An 18,108-nucleotide genomic window follows, 5' to 3' on the forward strand; every position below is an offset into this window, starting at 1 on the left:
GAAAAGCAAGCAGAATTCCAGATGGCTTGCTCATCATTCATCGCCTCCAACCGTGACTAAATGCCTTCTTCTTCTTTTTTTACGAAACTGTTACCTGCTAACAACAACCAAGTGTCATAGGAAAGTGACACTAGAAATCCCGTTTTGCCATAGCTTATAAAACACAAAGCCTACTAAACCGAATGCACATCAAATATGGCCACTCTGTGTCCAGCGACATGGTGTTATTCATTATTCATTATTAGCTATTCATTCTGGCCACATGACATCTATTGCTTCTGTCCATCCCGGGAGAGGGATCCTCCTCTGTTGCTCTCCCACAGGTTTCTTCCCCTTTTTTCCCTGTGAAAGGGTTTTTACAATCTTTTTGGGGGAGTTTTTCCTGATCCGATGTGAGGTCCCGGGACAGGGATGTCATGTGTACAGTGCCCTCCGAGGCAAACTTGTATTTGTGATGTTGGGCTATACAAAATAAACTGAATTGAATTGAATTGAATGGTGGTAGATTGTAGGCTGTGGTAGATTGTAAAGGCTGGAAGTGTCTTCTCCAACACCACGGCTGTTATAATTTCACCCATGTGAGTAAGTGCTACGCTTTGCAATACAAATCAAATTTGCCTCGAGATCCCAACAAAGCATACACATGAAGGCACTTTTTTTGCATGTTAGTGGTGTAGCCTGCTCGTTTGACTGTCAATTCTTTGACTCGCATGCAAACCAAGACCAAGAGCCGTCCGCACTGAAGTAAAAGAGAATATCCCATCACGTGTAAGCAGACCATTCGAGAGACTTGAACCCCTCCAAAGAGCCGTGTTCATAATTTCCTGGGATTTTAATATTTATAATAGTAGTTAAAGCTGCCATTTCCTCCTTTTGTGTCTTCTTGGCACGGGTCAACTAAGCACAGCGGAAATTACAATTTTGCTCTCAAATCTGACTTTGGGGAGAAATGGTTTGATTTCACTATATTGCTAAAATATACATATGCAGACACCTATTTCAAGGATGACATTCTCTTTGCTCAATGCATATTTAGCAGCCGGCGACAACGACGCTGGTGTTGTTTTCACCTTGTGAGTCTGTATGTGGTGTAATGTGTGTAATGTCAGTGTTACAGAAAAAAATCTATAGAATCTTTGAATCAACCTGTTAATTTAACTTTCTTAAATGACTGTGTCATGGGTGGAGTTGACCCATCCAAAACGAAAGGCCTTTCTCATTAAGGTAGCACATTAAATTTCTTTCCCGCCCCATCTCTCTTTCTCAAGAGGCACTAAGTATGCTAGCAAGGAAACTCGCTCTCTGAGCCAGTCATGTTTCTCGTAATCCGCTTTCAGGTCTCATTTTTCCTCATCTACGAGAAGGAGAGAAAGGATTTTGTTGTTGAGGCCGATGTCTAAATGATGTAAGAAAGGACACATTTATTAGGATCACAGGGTTCAGATGTCCCTGCCACAAAGGTGCCATGGTGTAGGGATGGAGGGTGAGGGGTCAGGTAAGCAGAAAGATAATGGCCAACAGCTATGAATGGGGATTTGAGGAGAGGCAAGCAGGTGGGAAACGAAGGGGGCAGAGCAAAGACAGTGTTAATGTGGGAAAGAGGGTTGTTCCCTCTCGGAGGGAGAGAAAAGCATTCCTCCTGTTGCTGGAGGTGATCAGATTGCAGTCGAGAGAGGCCTGAAAAAAAAGGCAATGCTTCAAGAACAATAGTTTTGAAGCATGCTCGCAGTTTGACTCTGGGGATGTCAACCAGCCGGTGCACCCCTTTGGTCCAACCATTGGATGGATCGCCATAACGTTTTGTACAGACATTCATGTTCCCCAGAGGACGGACCCGAACGACTTTGCTGATCACTTCACTTTTCATTTAGCGCCACGATGAGGTTCACACATTCGAGTCCAAAACCTAAACAACTGTTGGCTTGATTGCCATGAAATTTGGGACAGACGTTCATGTCCCCCAGAGGGTGATTCCTAACGACCCTCACGAAAATGAATTGTGATCCCGTCTTTTCATCTCACGCTACATGCACACAGCACAACTGGAAAGTGGGGTATTTCAGTAACCCTGGATGTAGCTAGCAGATGAGCTAGCTTTGTAAGTAAGTATAAAATGGCACACACTCACACCCACAGGCCATTCTACAGTCAGCAGATCCCTTTGGACTGTGGGAAGACCATCCTGCTCAGATATGAACCCATGACCTTCTTGCTGTGAGGCAACAGCACAAACCACTGACCCATCCCACCACCCTCTCATAATCCAATGCAAATGGAAATATGATTAATCTGAAACTGACAGTGGTGAAGCCTGCCAAGCCTAAACATTAAAAAGTGAGTTGCTGTCCCAATACATTCAACGCCCACTGCAAATCCTTTCATGTACAATCCAATCATAATCTAAGATTGTTTGAAGAATACTGAATAAATGAGATCATATCTAATCAAAGAGGGTCAGTAACAGAAAAACATGCAGTGTTTGAAGCTTTATATTTACTCTGATCACAGCATCAACATGATTGCATCGACTGTGCAGTTACATAAACCCCCAAAACACGATGTAATCTGATCTGTTCTGCCAGCATTCAGTCTTTCACTTTCTTTGGTCCAACACTTTCTTTAAAGGGACCAAAACATAATACTTTTATATATATTTCAAGTCCTGTTTAATAATGCTGTTACCTTAGTTTCTGTCCATATAACAGTCACATGAGGATTTTCAATTAAAAAAATAATCAGTTTGCACTCAAGTAATAACTGTGAAAATAAACTGACCTTACAATCCACAGAATCAAGATTTGCAAACGTAATAACCAAACATATGAGTCTAATGACTTCAGGCTCCACAGAGGTTCTGTCCAATATTTCTATCCAGACATTTCACTGGGCCAAGAGAAAACTATTCAATATAAAAGGGGCTTAAAACTATCAAACATATTGCTGCTTATCGGAATGAAAAATCCATTCTTAAAGATTATGTGTCCAGTGTGTCATGGTCTGTCCCCATGAACACTTTCAAGAGCTTCACTTTCAGTTCCTCCCCAACAGATAGGTTTCCATATTACCGGCCATTAATTATTCATCTATGCTCGTTTGGCACCTCATTTGGAAAATAAAGCAAATCCTTTGGACCAATGATACAGAATAGCGCGGCGACCTCTCTGCTGAACCCACGTGCATTGTCCATTTGTCTCCCCCACTGATGGTGTGAGTGAAATGGGAGCCCGGGTGAAGATTACTCCTTGATGTGTAAAACTTGTCTCTCGCGAAGCACGAGTCCATAAACAGCCAGCTCAGTGGTGTGTGTGCAATGCTGGAAGAGCTGCGTACGGGCCCTTTTGTGTTGTGCAAAATGATATCTCTGCAGTGTAGTCGTCTCCATTACAGGGGGAAGAGATTGTTTTACCCTTTGGATTTGCTTCACAGAACACAACAAATGAGCTTGAGCGGCTTGCTAAGGACTCCTAGTGCCTACGGCTGTCCAGAAGAGGAGAAATGAAAGAGGTAAACTATGAGACAAGAACTCTAAATCAATTGCATGATGAAGGAAAACTAACTTGGCAATCTTAACTACCGTCATGAGATTGAAAAAACTAAACCAAGGACCCCTGAGATGTTTCTATTTTTGCTCTAGATTAGTCGCAGTGTATTCAAATTGAAAATAAAAACACATTGAAACATATTCGCTACATACCATAATCTTTTTAATGCATTCATTTAACAAAGCTTCACAACATGTACAGTAGATATGTCCTGAATAAAAATCAACAGGTGCTCATGTCAGTTTTTCATTTTATATATATATACACACACACATACATTAAGTCCAAGCCCTTTGAAAAGTTATGTATGCCCTGGCTATGTGGACAATTACAAATTCAGGAAGCATTCTGATTTGTTGCAGAAAGTGACAAAATCTGTTCCATGGAAGGATGTGGGACGAGCACACAGATGGGTGAAGAAAAAGTAAATCAATACATAAAATAAAAAATTAAAATTAACCAGGTTTGCCCTTCTGACTCTTTTAAAGATCACAACTGCTGCAAAACTTGAGAAATAGTTTTTACACAATGTGTTGTACCAGCAGAAGCAGCCAAAATTATACAATTATATAGAATAATTTTTTACATAAAAGTGAGAGCATGAACTTTCCTTTTTTTATTATACAATTCAAGACTCCCACTACAATGAAGAGTAATGTTGTGCATAAAAAGCTGCCATATAAAAATAGGAAGATTCTTCACACAATGTTTGAAGTCTGATTATTAATTGAGGAAAAAAAACAACACCACCACCACAATTTCATATCCGTTTACCTGCTATTGTAAACGCAGACACATCAATCTCGTGCCCTAGGAGGCTGGTAATACTGCTGTGTGGGTCTGGTGCGTCTAGGCTGTCCATCTCCCCCAGGGCGAAACTCTAATGAACTGTCGTAGTAACCATCATCTTCCTCCTGCCATTGGACATTTGATATGGTTGTGATGTTACTGTGGGTAATCAGATTAAGATGTCATTTCCTCCTTTCTCAACCCACTTGAAGACAGTTGTATTATTTGCGTCCAACTTAGTAACACATTATGATCTTAATAATGATGAATTCTATTATTAATATCTTACCAAAACATCAGCAGAAACGGTCTTGATGTTATGCAGCAGGACCTCTTCGCAGTTTCCATAATCACTGAAAACAACCACAGCCGTGGAGCCCGATGGATGCACAGCATCTATTTTGGCATTGTAGAACTTCGGGAGTGCACGCACACACACCACAGCAGAAAGACACAAAGAGAGACTTATTTTAATACAAACATTTCCACACGTCAAGACCAGACAAAACAACGGCAGTTATACATGACAACCAGTGAATGAGAGAAAATGAGTCACAACTGCACTAATTGTAATTTTCTTTACATCCCTTGTTGATCGTCAGACAAAAAGTAGCAAATCAGTGAATTGTCACTTTAACAGATTTAGTTGTTAATTATGTCACAGATTACATCTGCAGTAATTACTGTAACATGTCACACTATGATCTTATTTGTGTATGAGTTTAATTGGCTTTAATGTTAGTGTACATTCTCTCACTTGACATACAGCCAAATTAATGCAATCGTGTTTCAACAATTATCAGCTATTGTGAGGTTAACAATCCAGGAATTACATACCTTGCCGTCTTCCCAGTACAGTGCCAAGCACCGGTCTCCTGGTTTCCAAGCTTGTTCCGCAAAATTACTTTTCTCTGGTCCTCGAGGCCCTTGACCTTTGCCCTGTCCCGACCTCCTTTTGGGTCCTGGGTTATTAGCGGCGTTTTTCTTGGGGGGCGGCTCCTTGTAAGGGGCACACGGTGTGTTAGTTGGCTTGATCGGCCCAGTCCTTTTGTGCTCCATATCTCCATTTTGGAAATAAGATGGATCCCCCGTCGCGATTCGAAAATCCCGCAATACGCCCATTTCTTGGGGTGTCCCTGATCTTCCTCCCCTCGGATTAAAGTTTGGCGGCCCACTATCCCTTTGTCGGTCAAGGTGGTCTGAGTTTGGCCGCTCAGTCTTCCCCTTCCTCCTGCTGTTGTTGAGTTCTTCAATTCTGTCCGTACGCTTACTATTCCCTCTGCCATCGGGCTCACTGCCTGCACAATCAGTCGGTTTAGATGTGGGTACGCCGTCTCTAACCCCTCTCCTGTTCGACGGCCCGGCCGTGTTCCTACCGCTTCCGTCTCCATTTCTGGATCGCTGGTGGTGAGATGCGCTAAACTCCATCTGCTGCGGCGGTTCTTTTGAATGTGCGAAAGTAGTCGAGAAGGGTGAAGGGAAAATGGGCTCATCTCTCGTCTCTCTCCTGTCATTTTGCGATCTGTCCGACGGGCCTCGTGACCATCTCTCCCGGCCCTTCCACTGCTGGGCTTGAGCTGATGTTTGGGAGGTCGTACAGTCAGAGAGAGGCTCCTGGCCAGGTTTAGGAAAATCAAAGTCCCTGTGGAAGCGAGGGGGTCTATCGTTCCTTTGTTGCCTGTGGTCATTATGCGAGGAGAACTTGGTCTGAGATGTGTCTTTGGAGTAATGGTCCGAGTTGGAGAAATTCCCTTTACCCTCATGGTGTCTCTGAGGTCCATGGCTCTTTTGCTCTGAGAAAACAAACCGATAAAAAAGAGCAGCATCATCAAAAACTATGGCAAAACAATAGGGGATAAATAAAACAAGGAGCATTGACAAGACCACAATAAAGTATAGTATTCAATGAAGATTAATGATCCCTCAAACACGAAACAAAAACGTGACGCAAACAGTTGGAAATAAATGACCAAACTATAATTAATGGAATCAACAAACCACATCATCCTGGGCCAAACACAATCAGGCATTAAAATACACAGAGTATATCAAAGTGAGTCAATGCCCACTTTAAACACAGCCCAGCGTAGCATTGTTCTTCCACACAGGCACTGGTTTCAGTTTTAAGAGAATATGACTTAATTCCCTTCAGCTCACCAGAGCTTGATCAGTCTGAATCCAATCGGGACTGTCTATGATGGCATAATGTTATTAATTTGTACATTATTGCGAAACGTTGAAATGAAACCTTGAAATGTATATGAACATCACCAATATTTAATTATTCATGAAATGTGTTATTTCCTTAAATAAATCAAGTAAATGGTTAGTGTGATGTTTATGGACCAAGAGAGGTACCAAGGCAATTTAGAATGAAACCCAGTCCACTTCACCCACCATCAATAGAGAAAACTCCCATCTTGGATTCAAGAAAGTCGAAAAGAGTGCTTGGTCCGGACGGCCTTCCACCTGCTCCCTCCTCCTCATCTTCATTTCTGAACCTGCCTCTTCCCCGTCCTCGAGCTGAGAAGAACCCAAAAACAAAATAATTTAGACCCAAATAAGAACAGCTCATCAATGACTTTAGATATTCTAGCCCTGAGTGTCTACATCTCAAGTTTATGTGTCTGGTTGTGTGCATCCATGCGTGTCTGTGTTTCAAACCTGAACCTAATTGAAGAAACAAAACCTGAACACTTACATTCCTGAGAGATTACGCGAGTTTGGAAAGGTTAATGCTCTGCAGCAGACCCAGAAGACCGATGAATGCAGCAACAATAAAAAAAAAAAACAGTCCCAGCTCATAGTTGCCTTACCGCAAAAGAAGTTTCAAGTTGCTGAAAGTTGATTTATAATGCTGAAACGATTCTTAAAAGAGATGACCTCAGGTCGCCGGTAAAGTAGGAAAGCATCGGAAAACCTTACGCTGTGCTTGGGGGAAAAAAATCGTCCGCAGCAAAGTGTGTATGCAATTTGTGTTAAAGGGAATAAAACAAGCAAAGCTTTAAACTAGGCAGTAGGTGACTTTTCCTGCATTTAAAAAAAAAGGACCTCCACATCACTCCCCCTAAGCTCACCCTTACTCTGTAGAAACAAAAAGGTGTCAGGCTATGGAACATTTTTCTAAGGCCAATGCAGGCAGCTCTGTGTGCACGTGTGTTTATTTGTATGAACCTCTGGGTGGGGGCTTGATAGATTCAGCTTCCACGGGGTCTGGTCTGCTACCAAAAGATCCAGTCAGTAGGCTGTTTAGCGCCACTTCAAGGTTGTTGTTATTATCCATTAGAGCCAGCCGAGCAGCCTCCCTGTTAAAGCCCATCTCCATGATGTCTCTCAGAGCACGCTCATCCACCTAAACAAAGATGGATAACAATAAAACGAAAGGATTACAAAAATGATTGTATGGAGAGGGTATAAAATGTACATGGAAAATACATGTAGAGGGTTGTTCAGCAATAATAGATTCAGATCTAAGGTTCACTGTGATTGAGAAAAATGGACTGGAAAGAAAACACCATCTGCAAAGATCCTCCTTCTTAAGTGGCCCAGTCATGGATATCACATAGTTTTAGGTTGAATTAGTGCATCCAGGTTACAGACCATCATTAACACATTACCCAAGCCAAACATATAATATCCTCTTTCATCCTATTTATGTATTCAGCTCAATTGCTGGCTGGGTTCTGCCTAGAAACTGGCAGGTCCCAACACAAAGCTAGACAAATGGACTGCCACTTGATTGGAAAACGTGGCCAAGCATCCAATTCATTTAGATTTCTACAAAATCATAATCAATGCCTCACCTAGTCTGCGAGAAATGAACTAAAGACTTCAATCTAGACGAAAGAAACCAAAGAGGAACGCAGGACGAGTTCCAACCTTTCAATTGCTTTGCTACAGTGAATGAAGGGGTTGAACAGTCAAATCATAGTTTAAACACAAGTGGCTTTCATTACTAACTCAACACGGACTTGTGCTAAAAGTTCAGACAAAATTTGTCTCCTCACCAGCTCTCGGTAGTTCCCATCTTGTCTGCTTTCAGGTCTTTCGACCCAGTCTTCCCGTCTCCTCTGCTGGTATGAGTCTCGGCTCCGAAAGAAGGAAGCGCCACTGGATAAATTACTGCCTGCATTTCCTCCACCACCAAACGTCCTCGGAGCCTAACAAGAAGAAGAAGACGATCAATACGGCTACAGGGCTGGGCAAAACAATAACGCCGACGTAAGAAACTAAACTTTGGAGCTGACAATGTAATTAGGCTTCTTAATTGGAAGAGTTGCTCACCTGTCAAAAGCAATCGAGGTTAAGATGAACTCTGATAAAGGGGCATGTATTTTTAAATGGAGACCGAATGAAATGGCATGTGCAAAAATTACAATCAATAAGAGAAACAGCAACTATGGCAAAAGGGGTGGTCCTGAAACACGTGTCCAACGTACAGGAGGGTTAAAGGACGTCGACTATATTAGGATATTATTACAATTTGTTGCCGCAGACATTTATAGGACAGTATAATAGATTGATAAAAGTCTATTAAAAGACAAAATGTTGTGAGACAAAGCGAACAAATGTGAGCTATACAATATGGCAGTAGCTCTGTAAAAAAAAAGTTACACAAGTAAAGACTCATTATACGGGTTCACATACCTCTTTGGTCTTGGCTATCTCAGCAATGGCTGCTGTCCGCTGCTTTTCAAACTCATCATTCTCATCAGGGCCTTTGACCACATTCTGAGACTGGAGGGTCTTCCTCTGGTCCAGATCCTTGCTGTCTACTTCCTCCTTCCTCGCACACTTCTACAGGGATCAAATAGAGAGTGAGAACATGTTCTCAATGATGTATAGTGACTAAGAATTTCCACATTTTGTGCAGCAGCCTGCAGTGTATAAGCCACACTCTTTATGTTGTTGTGGCAACCAATAGCAACCCAAATCCCAACGCCGCCTCTCAGCTCACGGTTTGTTTTGAAGCTCAACTGTGAACTGCATTATATTACCAAGTGACTTGGAAGAAATGAGATGGAAACGCAACTCTTCCTGCAGCTGTTTGTGAGGAAGTGAGTCAGGCAGAGAAGTGAGCGACGGATTGGAGCAAAGACCTTTGCTCGGTAGGTTCACCATCTTTCGGTTGCATTAGCGACCCCTGCATTGCTAAGTGATAGGCGGCGCGGTTATAGAGGCAGGTGACGTATCTGAGGAGACGGGTAGGAAAGCAAGCCTTAATGACAATTTTGGTGGTTGTGCAACGACCAGCACAAGCAGGTTAGGTTCCTTCCAAAGAGGTGTGTTGTTGGTATTTTGGTGGGCATTGGGTCTTTTGGACAAACAAAACACGTGCAATTGCGCAGCAATAACGGAATAATGCAATTTAATTGATCACTCCCCAGCCAGTAGAAGTATTTAATATGGATGAAGCAGACTGACTGATTAACCGCCGGTAAATCCCCGCAGTCATCTGAAGGCAGGACGACAGATATGTTGATAAATCTGCAGCCTCCGCTTTGAAATGTGCCATTACCCATGACCATCCACAACGTTAACCTTCATTAAATCACGTGCAAATGACACCAGGCTGTTACAAAACACACACACGCGCGCGCATCCGACAGGTGCGTTATGACTCCATATTCTGCCTGTTTACATGAGAGCCATCAGATTACCGAAGCTCATTACTCCCGTGCGTCACAGCCGGCTTTTAAACTTTAAAAATAATTCAGTGTTTCATCATTGAAATGCAGTACGGTGCTCCATCACATTCCCAGATACGGTGTGACAATTTACAACATGACAGAACGGTGCCTGAAAGACTGTTGGGACTGATGGTGATGATTTGTTTCTACCGTTGTTGTAATTAATCGTTTAATAAATCAATAAAAAACCCACAATCGGATCTGGCGGCAGATCTGTGGCGCTGTGCGCTCACATTGTGCCGCTCTGCACCACCCGGACACGTTCTTTTTTTTGTTTGTTGAGCTGTTGTCGTCACGCTTGTGATTGGCGCAGCTGTTAAAAGTTCAACGTTGCGCTGCTGCACCTACATGAACCAAGACAGCAGGTGCGCTTGGAGACGTTCACACCGTCCTGCCACCTGGCAGATGCCGCTGCGCTTGCGCGATTAATACAGGGCTCATTATCCTAATTACTCCTGGTGGTGCCTCGCTATGCAGATGGAACGCATTCGCTCCGGTTTTGAGATCTCCACCACTGATCTTTCTGCCTCTATTCCAATTCGTTGAGGAGGACTGGAATTGTATTTGTGGTCATTAACGCTTTAAAAAAAAGAGATATTTCTGTTGAGATTTTCAAAGACAATGTCCCCAGTTTAGTCTGGATAATTCACAGAACTCGCTGTGGACAGTTTACTTTGTTCTTTATATTCAGTAGAAAACAGTTCCCAAAGACAAATGTCTGTGAGCTCGTAGATAAGCCAGGCTAACCAAGGCACTGGCACAGGGCAAATGGATTCTGGCGGGGCAAGGCAGATAAAACCTAACCGCACGTCTAGATATCTCAGTGGTAATTGATGTAATCATGATGACTAAAACGCACATGCTACTTTCTTTCAATGTTCTGAAGTGTACCCAACCCCTCACTGATCAAAATAAAATATGGATGAGGGAAATAATTCTAAAGTCAGATGATGTCAAACAAAATGTCTAGTAAAACAAAGTGCAAAAGAAAATGCAAGCACATGTTTAAAGAGACTCTGCTTCACAATGCCAATTACCTTGAAATAGGATATTGTCTATAACCCCAAGCTTCCATCTAATCAACACTAAGCCCCGGAGTGACCCGGCATTAGAAATACATTTACACTCAACATCTAGAAAATGCAAAATGATAATTCCCAAATGCTCCTCAGCTTACTTTACAAAGCTTCAGCAGATCTGGAGTGAAGAGTGGGCGAAAATCCCAAAATCCAAGTAGTGTCAAGCTGATCCGGATGTATCCCGCTCTGAAGCGGGGATTCTTGCCAAGGGAGCATTGACTCAGGCTCAGTGGTTTTTAAAATGAGAAATGATGCGATGATGTGCAAAACCACAAAATGTGGAAGAATTAAGGGCGGTTCAATAGTTTCTGTGTGCACTGCGAATAGAGCATGGTTATTCTTTACAAATCTAAAGCTGTGTGTAAATATGTTTGACAATGTGATGCAAGTATATATCTGATGGTGAAATTTAGAGGCCTGCCTATCTCCTCTCACTTTTATTTGACCGCTGTACAAAGGCAACACTTAATGCCACTGTTATTGCACAGTGTGCAACGTGTGTGTGTAAGACAACAAAGCAGAATTAAAATTCAGTGATGCATTTTAAAGATTCACGAAGACTCTTACAGTGATTAAGATCAGAGAGAACATTTACAAGAAAAGGGACATCAAGGCCCACTCCTGGAGCCAGGCCTTTGTCTGGACCCTCGAAAACAATTGGGAGCTTATTGATATTCAACAGTACCTCATACTTCATTAAGTCCCTGCTGAAATCTCATTTCCCTAAACTTGCATTTTCCCCCTGGCTGTAGTATTTTTGTTAGTTTGGCATTTTGCAATCATGCGTCTAGTTTATTGTTTTCCTCTGTTGTTCATGTCAGAGAAGCCCTTTGTAACTTTATTTTGAAAAGCAAGCTGTCTGAATGAATATTAGCCCTTACCTGACCAAATGGCACAAAGGGAGGAGGTCCACCTTCTGCTCCAATGTTACTCCTGCTGTGTTTGGCCAGACTCTGCAGGTTGAACGGTAAAGGCACATCATTGTTAATAATTCTTAAATCCTAGCAAGAGAAATTATGTTCTGGAGGTGGCCTTCAATGCAGATTTCTAAAGATTACCAACACATGAATTTAATATATTTTAGCAAAAGTAGCTAAGCCGTCGCCACAAAAATCGACTCTCACCCTTTGTAGTTCCCATTTCTCCACCATGTGATCAACCTCTCCTCCAAGGACAGAGATTTTTGAGTCATCGAGCAGCAAAAGACCATTTTTAACCAGGACTGTACCAAGGAGCTTTACCTTTGTTCCCGGGGGGGTATTAAGACTGAAAAACAAACAAAAAACTATTTAAAACAGTGTGTGTGAAAGGATGCTTAAAATATAAATTGTTTAACCAACTGTTCATCGTAAAATACATTCATGGGTTCATGGTATAAGAACAGAGGATAGCAGGCCCCACACCCTATGGACTTTACCCATACCACTTTATAAATGACATGAAGTAGCGCCGCCAGGATGGGTGGTGAGGCTAGGGGAGACTATTAATAATCCCAGCTGCTCACCCATCCTCATGGTAAATTAAAAGCCCCTCTATCTCATCAGGCCTGATAAGGCCTCTGCTTCTCTCATTAAGAAAGCACAAGGACTTAGAGGGATTTCCAGCTACTGATGCCGGATGTAAAAGCAACAATTAGGGATTTCACTCCAAACCTCTGGGTGCTGTTCTCATGATAGCAGCCAGTGCAGAAGTGAGGCTCTGGCTGGACTCGATTCAATCAAATACAAGCGCACACAAGCACACACAGTATTCACCCTCTAATCAATGTTGCTCCGCAGTGGTTAATTGTCATCACTCTATATCACCGTCTCACACACTGAACGGGCCTGTAATCAATCTCATCCTTCTTTGTCACTCGCTTATGGCCTCACGCACAGCGAAGCGGACGCTTTCATGAGCGACTCCAGCCATCGCCGTTGCCAGACGCTCATAAAGAGGGGATTTGTTCTGTACTCTCCTCTCTTCCCATCGGGAAGTCGAGGCCCAAATTCGGACCACTCCACCTGTACAGACTGGCTAGTCACCATGGTAGCCGTCACCAAGGCCACCGTTGCTGGGATTTAATTGAGGCCGGGAATTGTTAGATAGCTGCCACCACGTGGAAATTGCAGATAACGGGAGGATTGAGGCATGTGGTGGGGTGGTCGGGTTGACGAGGAAGTGATGGGTGTGTGCAGAATATTTTGCACATTTGAATATATACGAGCAAGTGGCTTAATGACACTCTGCTTTGTGTTGCTACTAGAAATACATTGTTATAGTCATTTAGTTTTGAAAGAAGAACACTAACTTCCCAGGCAATTACAAACTAATACATGCCATTATTTGCATATTTTCCATATTTCTAAAATCAAACACTGTTATAAGGCACCTGATTTTAGACAGGTGCTGAAACTCCAATCCAACACAGGTGGTATGCCCATCTGTCATTTGAATGCGCAGCATCCGCGGCGCGCCCTGGGATTCCTCGTGGTCTTTGGGAGCTGAGACGTTCCTCACTTTCTGCACCTGAAGAACACATGGACCTTCCAACTGGCCGAGTGCAAGAGACAACAGACATATGGCTTTGAAAGGGAAATCGGCAGCATGTGGGGGAGTATTGAGTATTTACCCGTGGTTACTGGGAATTATTTCGACGGCATAAGAAAAATGACTCCTTCCATTTAGCACACCAGTGGCAGCAAAGGTTTACTCATTTTTCCAAGCTGCTACATGACTAACCTTTAGATTCCAGGTGGCCATTTTATTTTAAAACCACTGAATCTATCCTCTCAAATAAGGATTTCTAGCTCTGCAAAAAGGAACGTGTAACATCTGTAAATAAACTCTACAGGTTATACTACAATCTGTGGTTTAATGCAAGTATAGATGTTCAGATGGCATTAATTCTGTTCGACATCATGCACGCGAACAAAGCAGCTCCGACTGCTGAAGGGAGTGGAGGTTAAGGTTATGGAGGTTAAGCTCACATAGAAACACATCTTAATCCTCGTGCACTATTTGGAACATATTTTACAGTTGCACAACTCCAGTTTCACAGGTGAAGAGGTGGTTCTCTGTTCCCCGTTTGTCAGTGTGTTAGGGCCATCTAGTGGCACTCATGAAAACTACATTTCAGCTGAACATTTTGAGCCTGCACTGACTTTCAGTCCGAAAAAAAGCAGTCATCGTAGCGCATCATTTCCCACCGAGTTTCACAAATATAGCATTGAAATGGCCGTATAATCATTTCTGCGCAACTCACCTTTGGAGTTCTTCCACTATTGATATCAGACGGTAGGATTTGTCTCCCAATAGGCCTGAGGTCGCTCTGCAAAAAAAACAATATATATATGTTCATAACAAATATTGAAAAGAAACAATGCAACAGAGTTCCAGAAATGTGTTTACCTCAACATTAACATAAGTTCCCCAAGTATATTATTCGGCATGTTAAGGAGGGGCCCTTTCACATTGTGCCCTCAGTCCCAGAAATGGACATCATGGAGCCAATTCAAAGCACACAAGTAGTTGCAGAACAAAATGACATGGTGTCACTTCTTTGTAACCAACACTATGATCAACTCTTTACAAATTGTCTCAACAGTGCAAACAACCGTCAGGTATCTATTGTCTGAACCATGGTACCTATTCCGAGTGGGTCCGTCACCCGTCCTTTAATACAATCCTGTTTTAGTGCAACTGACGTGTCTTGATACGCAGGTCTTGTATTTCCCCAGGTAACTTCTAAAAAAGTAATCGCCTCTTTATATCGACGTCTCAACAAATTCCCCGTAACTCAATTACGATATAATTATTTTAAAATGAGGACAAAACAACCGTTTCCCAAATCTAGTTGAATCAAAGTTGCTAAATGTCGGTTAACTGAGGTATGCAGTAATAAGTCAAAGTGCAGTCTGAGATCTTGTGGCTGCCCTCCTGGCCAAAACTTAAAAGGTCAAGGCTTTTGCAGTAAATTCTACTACTGCATGTTCTGGACTTGTCTGCTACTACGGACCAGGGAAGGAGTGACACAAAAGCACTTTCAGTTCTACGACTGCCTGTGGTTCCTATTCAAGTGTTACCACTTTTGTGTTTATGTATTGTCTAGTGTGTTTTCTATATTGGCGTTAAATTTTACAACAAATGTATTATCATCATAATCGTCATTATTATTGATATCATTATTATTGATATCATTATTATTGATATCATTATTATGTTGTCTCTCCATACCATGAAAATCAAATAGATTTTTGACCTCATGTTCATTTCTTCTATCATGTAAGGATGTTGGAAATGGGCTGAATTTAACTGGCTGATCAAAGAGGGAAAAGGACATAGTTGGATGTGAAGAGCTGGGGGCGACTGAAGGTGGAAAGAGCAAATGTAGAGTCTGCCAATAGTGGGACATACATTATTAACAATAGGCAAAATATGCTTTTCACATAAGTCTACCTACACCAGTTAATACATCACACTGAACGTTAACAGAGAAAAGAATGCAACACCCAGATTAAAATGGTGTGTCCATAGCTTTTGTCTATTTCATAGTGTATGTCAGTGTACCCCTGAAAAGCAATGACCAAATGGTGAAGTACCACAACATTTAATAAATGCCTGTGCAAACCCCACTGTTGAACAGGGTCTGCATACTGCAACATAAATACAGCGCAGACTAAATGTGTATATGCAAAACTTGCAGAATGAAAACTTACGTCAAGTGCAATACGAATAATGTCATTGTGTGTTATTTTCTCAGCAGACCCTTTCAGCTCCGCTATGCCTTCGTCGCTGAGGTACCTGCAAGGTGGAGAGGACGGAATGTTTAATCCTTCAAAAGATTCTAGAGAACATCTACCCAGCCTAGATAGATCACAATAAATATGGAGGGGCATATATGAAGACGTGAAGTAAAAATGATTATGGGTGAAACTGAATTCTGTTAAAATGTTTCAACAATATCAAGAATCTGATATAAATGTGTTTCCCAACGTGGTAAAACTCAACTAAGAGATGTATTGGTTTGTTTTATGGGCTCAGCATCCTCGGTCAGATTGTATAATTTGCAAATAAATACATTTGGAAGCCACACATCTATATTGAACACTGCTAACTTGGTTTAATTAAATTCGCTAAATACTGTTCATCCCGTAGGGAGTGGGACCGCTCCATCAATTCAAGATACAAGACTGAAACCAGGGGTTTCGATTTAGCTAGTCACGTTACTATCCCTCGCCAGCTAACGCGAACTGTAACGTCAACAGCTCGCGTAACGATAGAGCCATGCTAACTGTGTATTAGCCGTAGCAGCTAGGCTAACGATGTTCATGCTGCTAGCTCCCAGTTAGTTAAAGCTAAAAGACTTATTTTCGCCTGAGGAAAAACGAATAATGGCCTAATAGATGGTCGCGTGCAACGCCGAAACCTCCGCGTCCCCAATAAACACTCTACTGTAACAGTCCGCTCGGGCCAATGATTCGTGGTGAGCCCACACCAATCTGGCACCTCGGTGAGTTGACGTCGGCTAGCTCGCTGGTATTAGCTACCAGGGTACCTACCAGCCCTCTTTGGTCAAACAATCTGTCAAATCGGTCATTTTCATCCACACCGTAGATGTGTAAATAACGACACCAGCGCGTTTTGGATGGAGCACGCTCGAACGACGACTATCTGTTTCGGTAAAGCATGTTCTCCTGCTGACAATGGTAAAGCTTTGCTAATGTGAGTATTGAACCACTCGCTCTACGTAACGCGCGTCACTGACCGAGACGCGGCTACGGCGTGCCGAGAGGGTCAAACGCATCTTTCTTCCATTCACGTTTTCTTCTTCTAAAGAATAAACAATCAAGTGAATGTACCAATTGTTGCACAGCTGTATTTTCTTCTTCTTCTTCATATTGAGGAGCTCACATCGGGCCCAATATGACATTATTGTTTACTTCTTAAGTCAAGTCAGAAGACGCTGGAGCAAAATTTGTCTGAATTGGCATCTCATGAAAATACACTCAACCAAAGTGATTTATGTTTTAATTAATGTTTTGTCATGGTTCTGTTGATGAAAATTATAGAATGTGTCTTATGGAGATAAAAAGTTCAGGGAAGTCAATTTTATTTCTAAAGCCCAATATCACAAATCACATATTTGGGGCTTTACATTATTTTGATTATTGGGAAGCATAATCATTCATGCATTTTTAAATCACTCCTGAGATTTGTGAGGGACAAATAACACATTGTACTGTTTACAAGAAAGACAAATACCTGGCCTGGTTTAGTTAGTTAAGTCCAATATAACCCTGCATTCTAATATAGGGATACTATTTTAATCGTAACCACAAGATGGCAGTATATACACAATGAAGTGTTTCACAAGATTTAAAGAAGTTCAGCAATAGAATGGACCAGTCCATGAAGCTTCATTGTGAGGATAACATTTCCCTTATTGAGTATGAGCCTTTAAGTTTCAGCCTGATATTCCTGGCTAATGATTACTACTTGTTCTAGTCAAGTCAAGTCAAGTCAACTTTATTTATCAAAATGCCGCATGTGCAAGACGTACAGAAATTTGAAATTACGTTTCCCTCTTATCCCTGGTGCAACAGCATTTAAACATGAAACACAAAATACAAGATAAAAATAAATAATTATATAAAAATAAAAAAAATTTAAAATGTAAGAGTTTGTAAAAGTGACTGGTGCCATATATTCTATACAACGTAGACAACATTCAACATGGTTTCATTGCATTCATCGCAAACAACTGGAGACTTTGATATAAGGTTGGATTGTGTTGTCACTGGCACAACCACTGACGTAAAATTACTTCTTTTTTCTGTCAGACAAAAGATTAGAACAATACATAGAACGTCCCTGCCCATGTTCATTCTTTAGAAAACATTAATAAAAAACAAAACATTTACTCATACATGAATTGAGTAACTTTGAGACACAATACAATAGCAAGGAAAACATTATCCGTGAGGCTCATTTTAACAACCAATTTATTTTTCCTTTTTGTACATGTTC

The 18,108-nt window shown here is 41.8% G+C and overlaps 1 protein-coding gene across 2 annotated transcripts; it reads right to left on the minus strand.

Moving 5' to 3' along the window:
* Positions 1-3,682: 3,682 nt before the first annotated feature.
* On the minus strand, positions 3,683-16,715 carry tdrd3 (tudor domain containing 3). Of its 2 annotated transcripts, none has more exons than XM_079217425.1 (13): positions 16,641-16,715; positions 15,798-15,882; positions 14,345-14,410; positions 13,472-13,632; positions 12,225-12,366; positions 11,982-12,053; positions 8,979-9,128; positions 8,339-8,491; positions 7,506-7,683; positions 6,729-6,854; positions 5,169-6,124; positions 4,621-4,746; positions 3,683-4,456 (listed from the first exon to the last, which is right to left on the minus strand). In XM_079217425.1, the coding sequence occupies exons 1-13, from the start codon at positions 16,682-16,684 to the stop codon at positions 4,340-4,342; spliced, it is 2,376 nt and encodes a 791-aa protein (XP_079073551.1). In that variant the 5' UTR covers positions 16,685-16,715; the 3' UTR covers positions 3,683-4,339. The 2 variants fall into 2 exon arrangements, with proteins under 2 accessions (XP_079073551.1, XP_079073552.1); XM_079217426.1 differs by having other exon boundaries at positions 4,352-4,490.
* Positions 16,716-18,108: the final 1,393 nt, after the last annotated feature.

This window comes from Taurulus bubalis (genome assembly GCF_910589615.1).
Source record: "Taurulus bubalis genome assembly, chromosome: 4".
Classification (NCBI taxonomy): Eukaryota; Metazoa; Chordata; class Actinopteri; order Perciformes; family Cottidae; genus Taurulus; species Taurulus bubalis.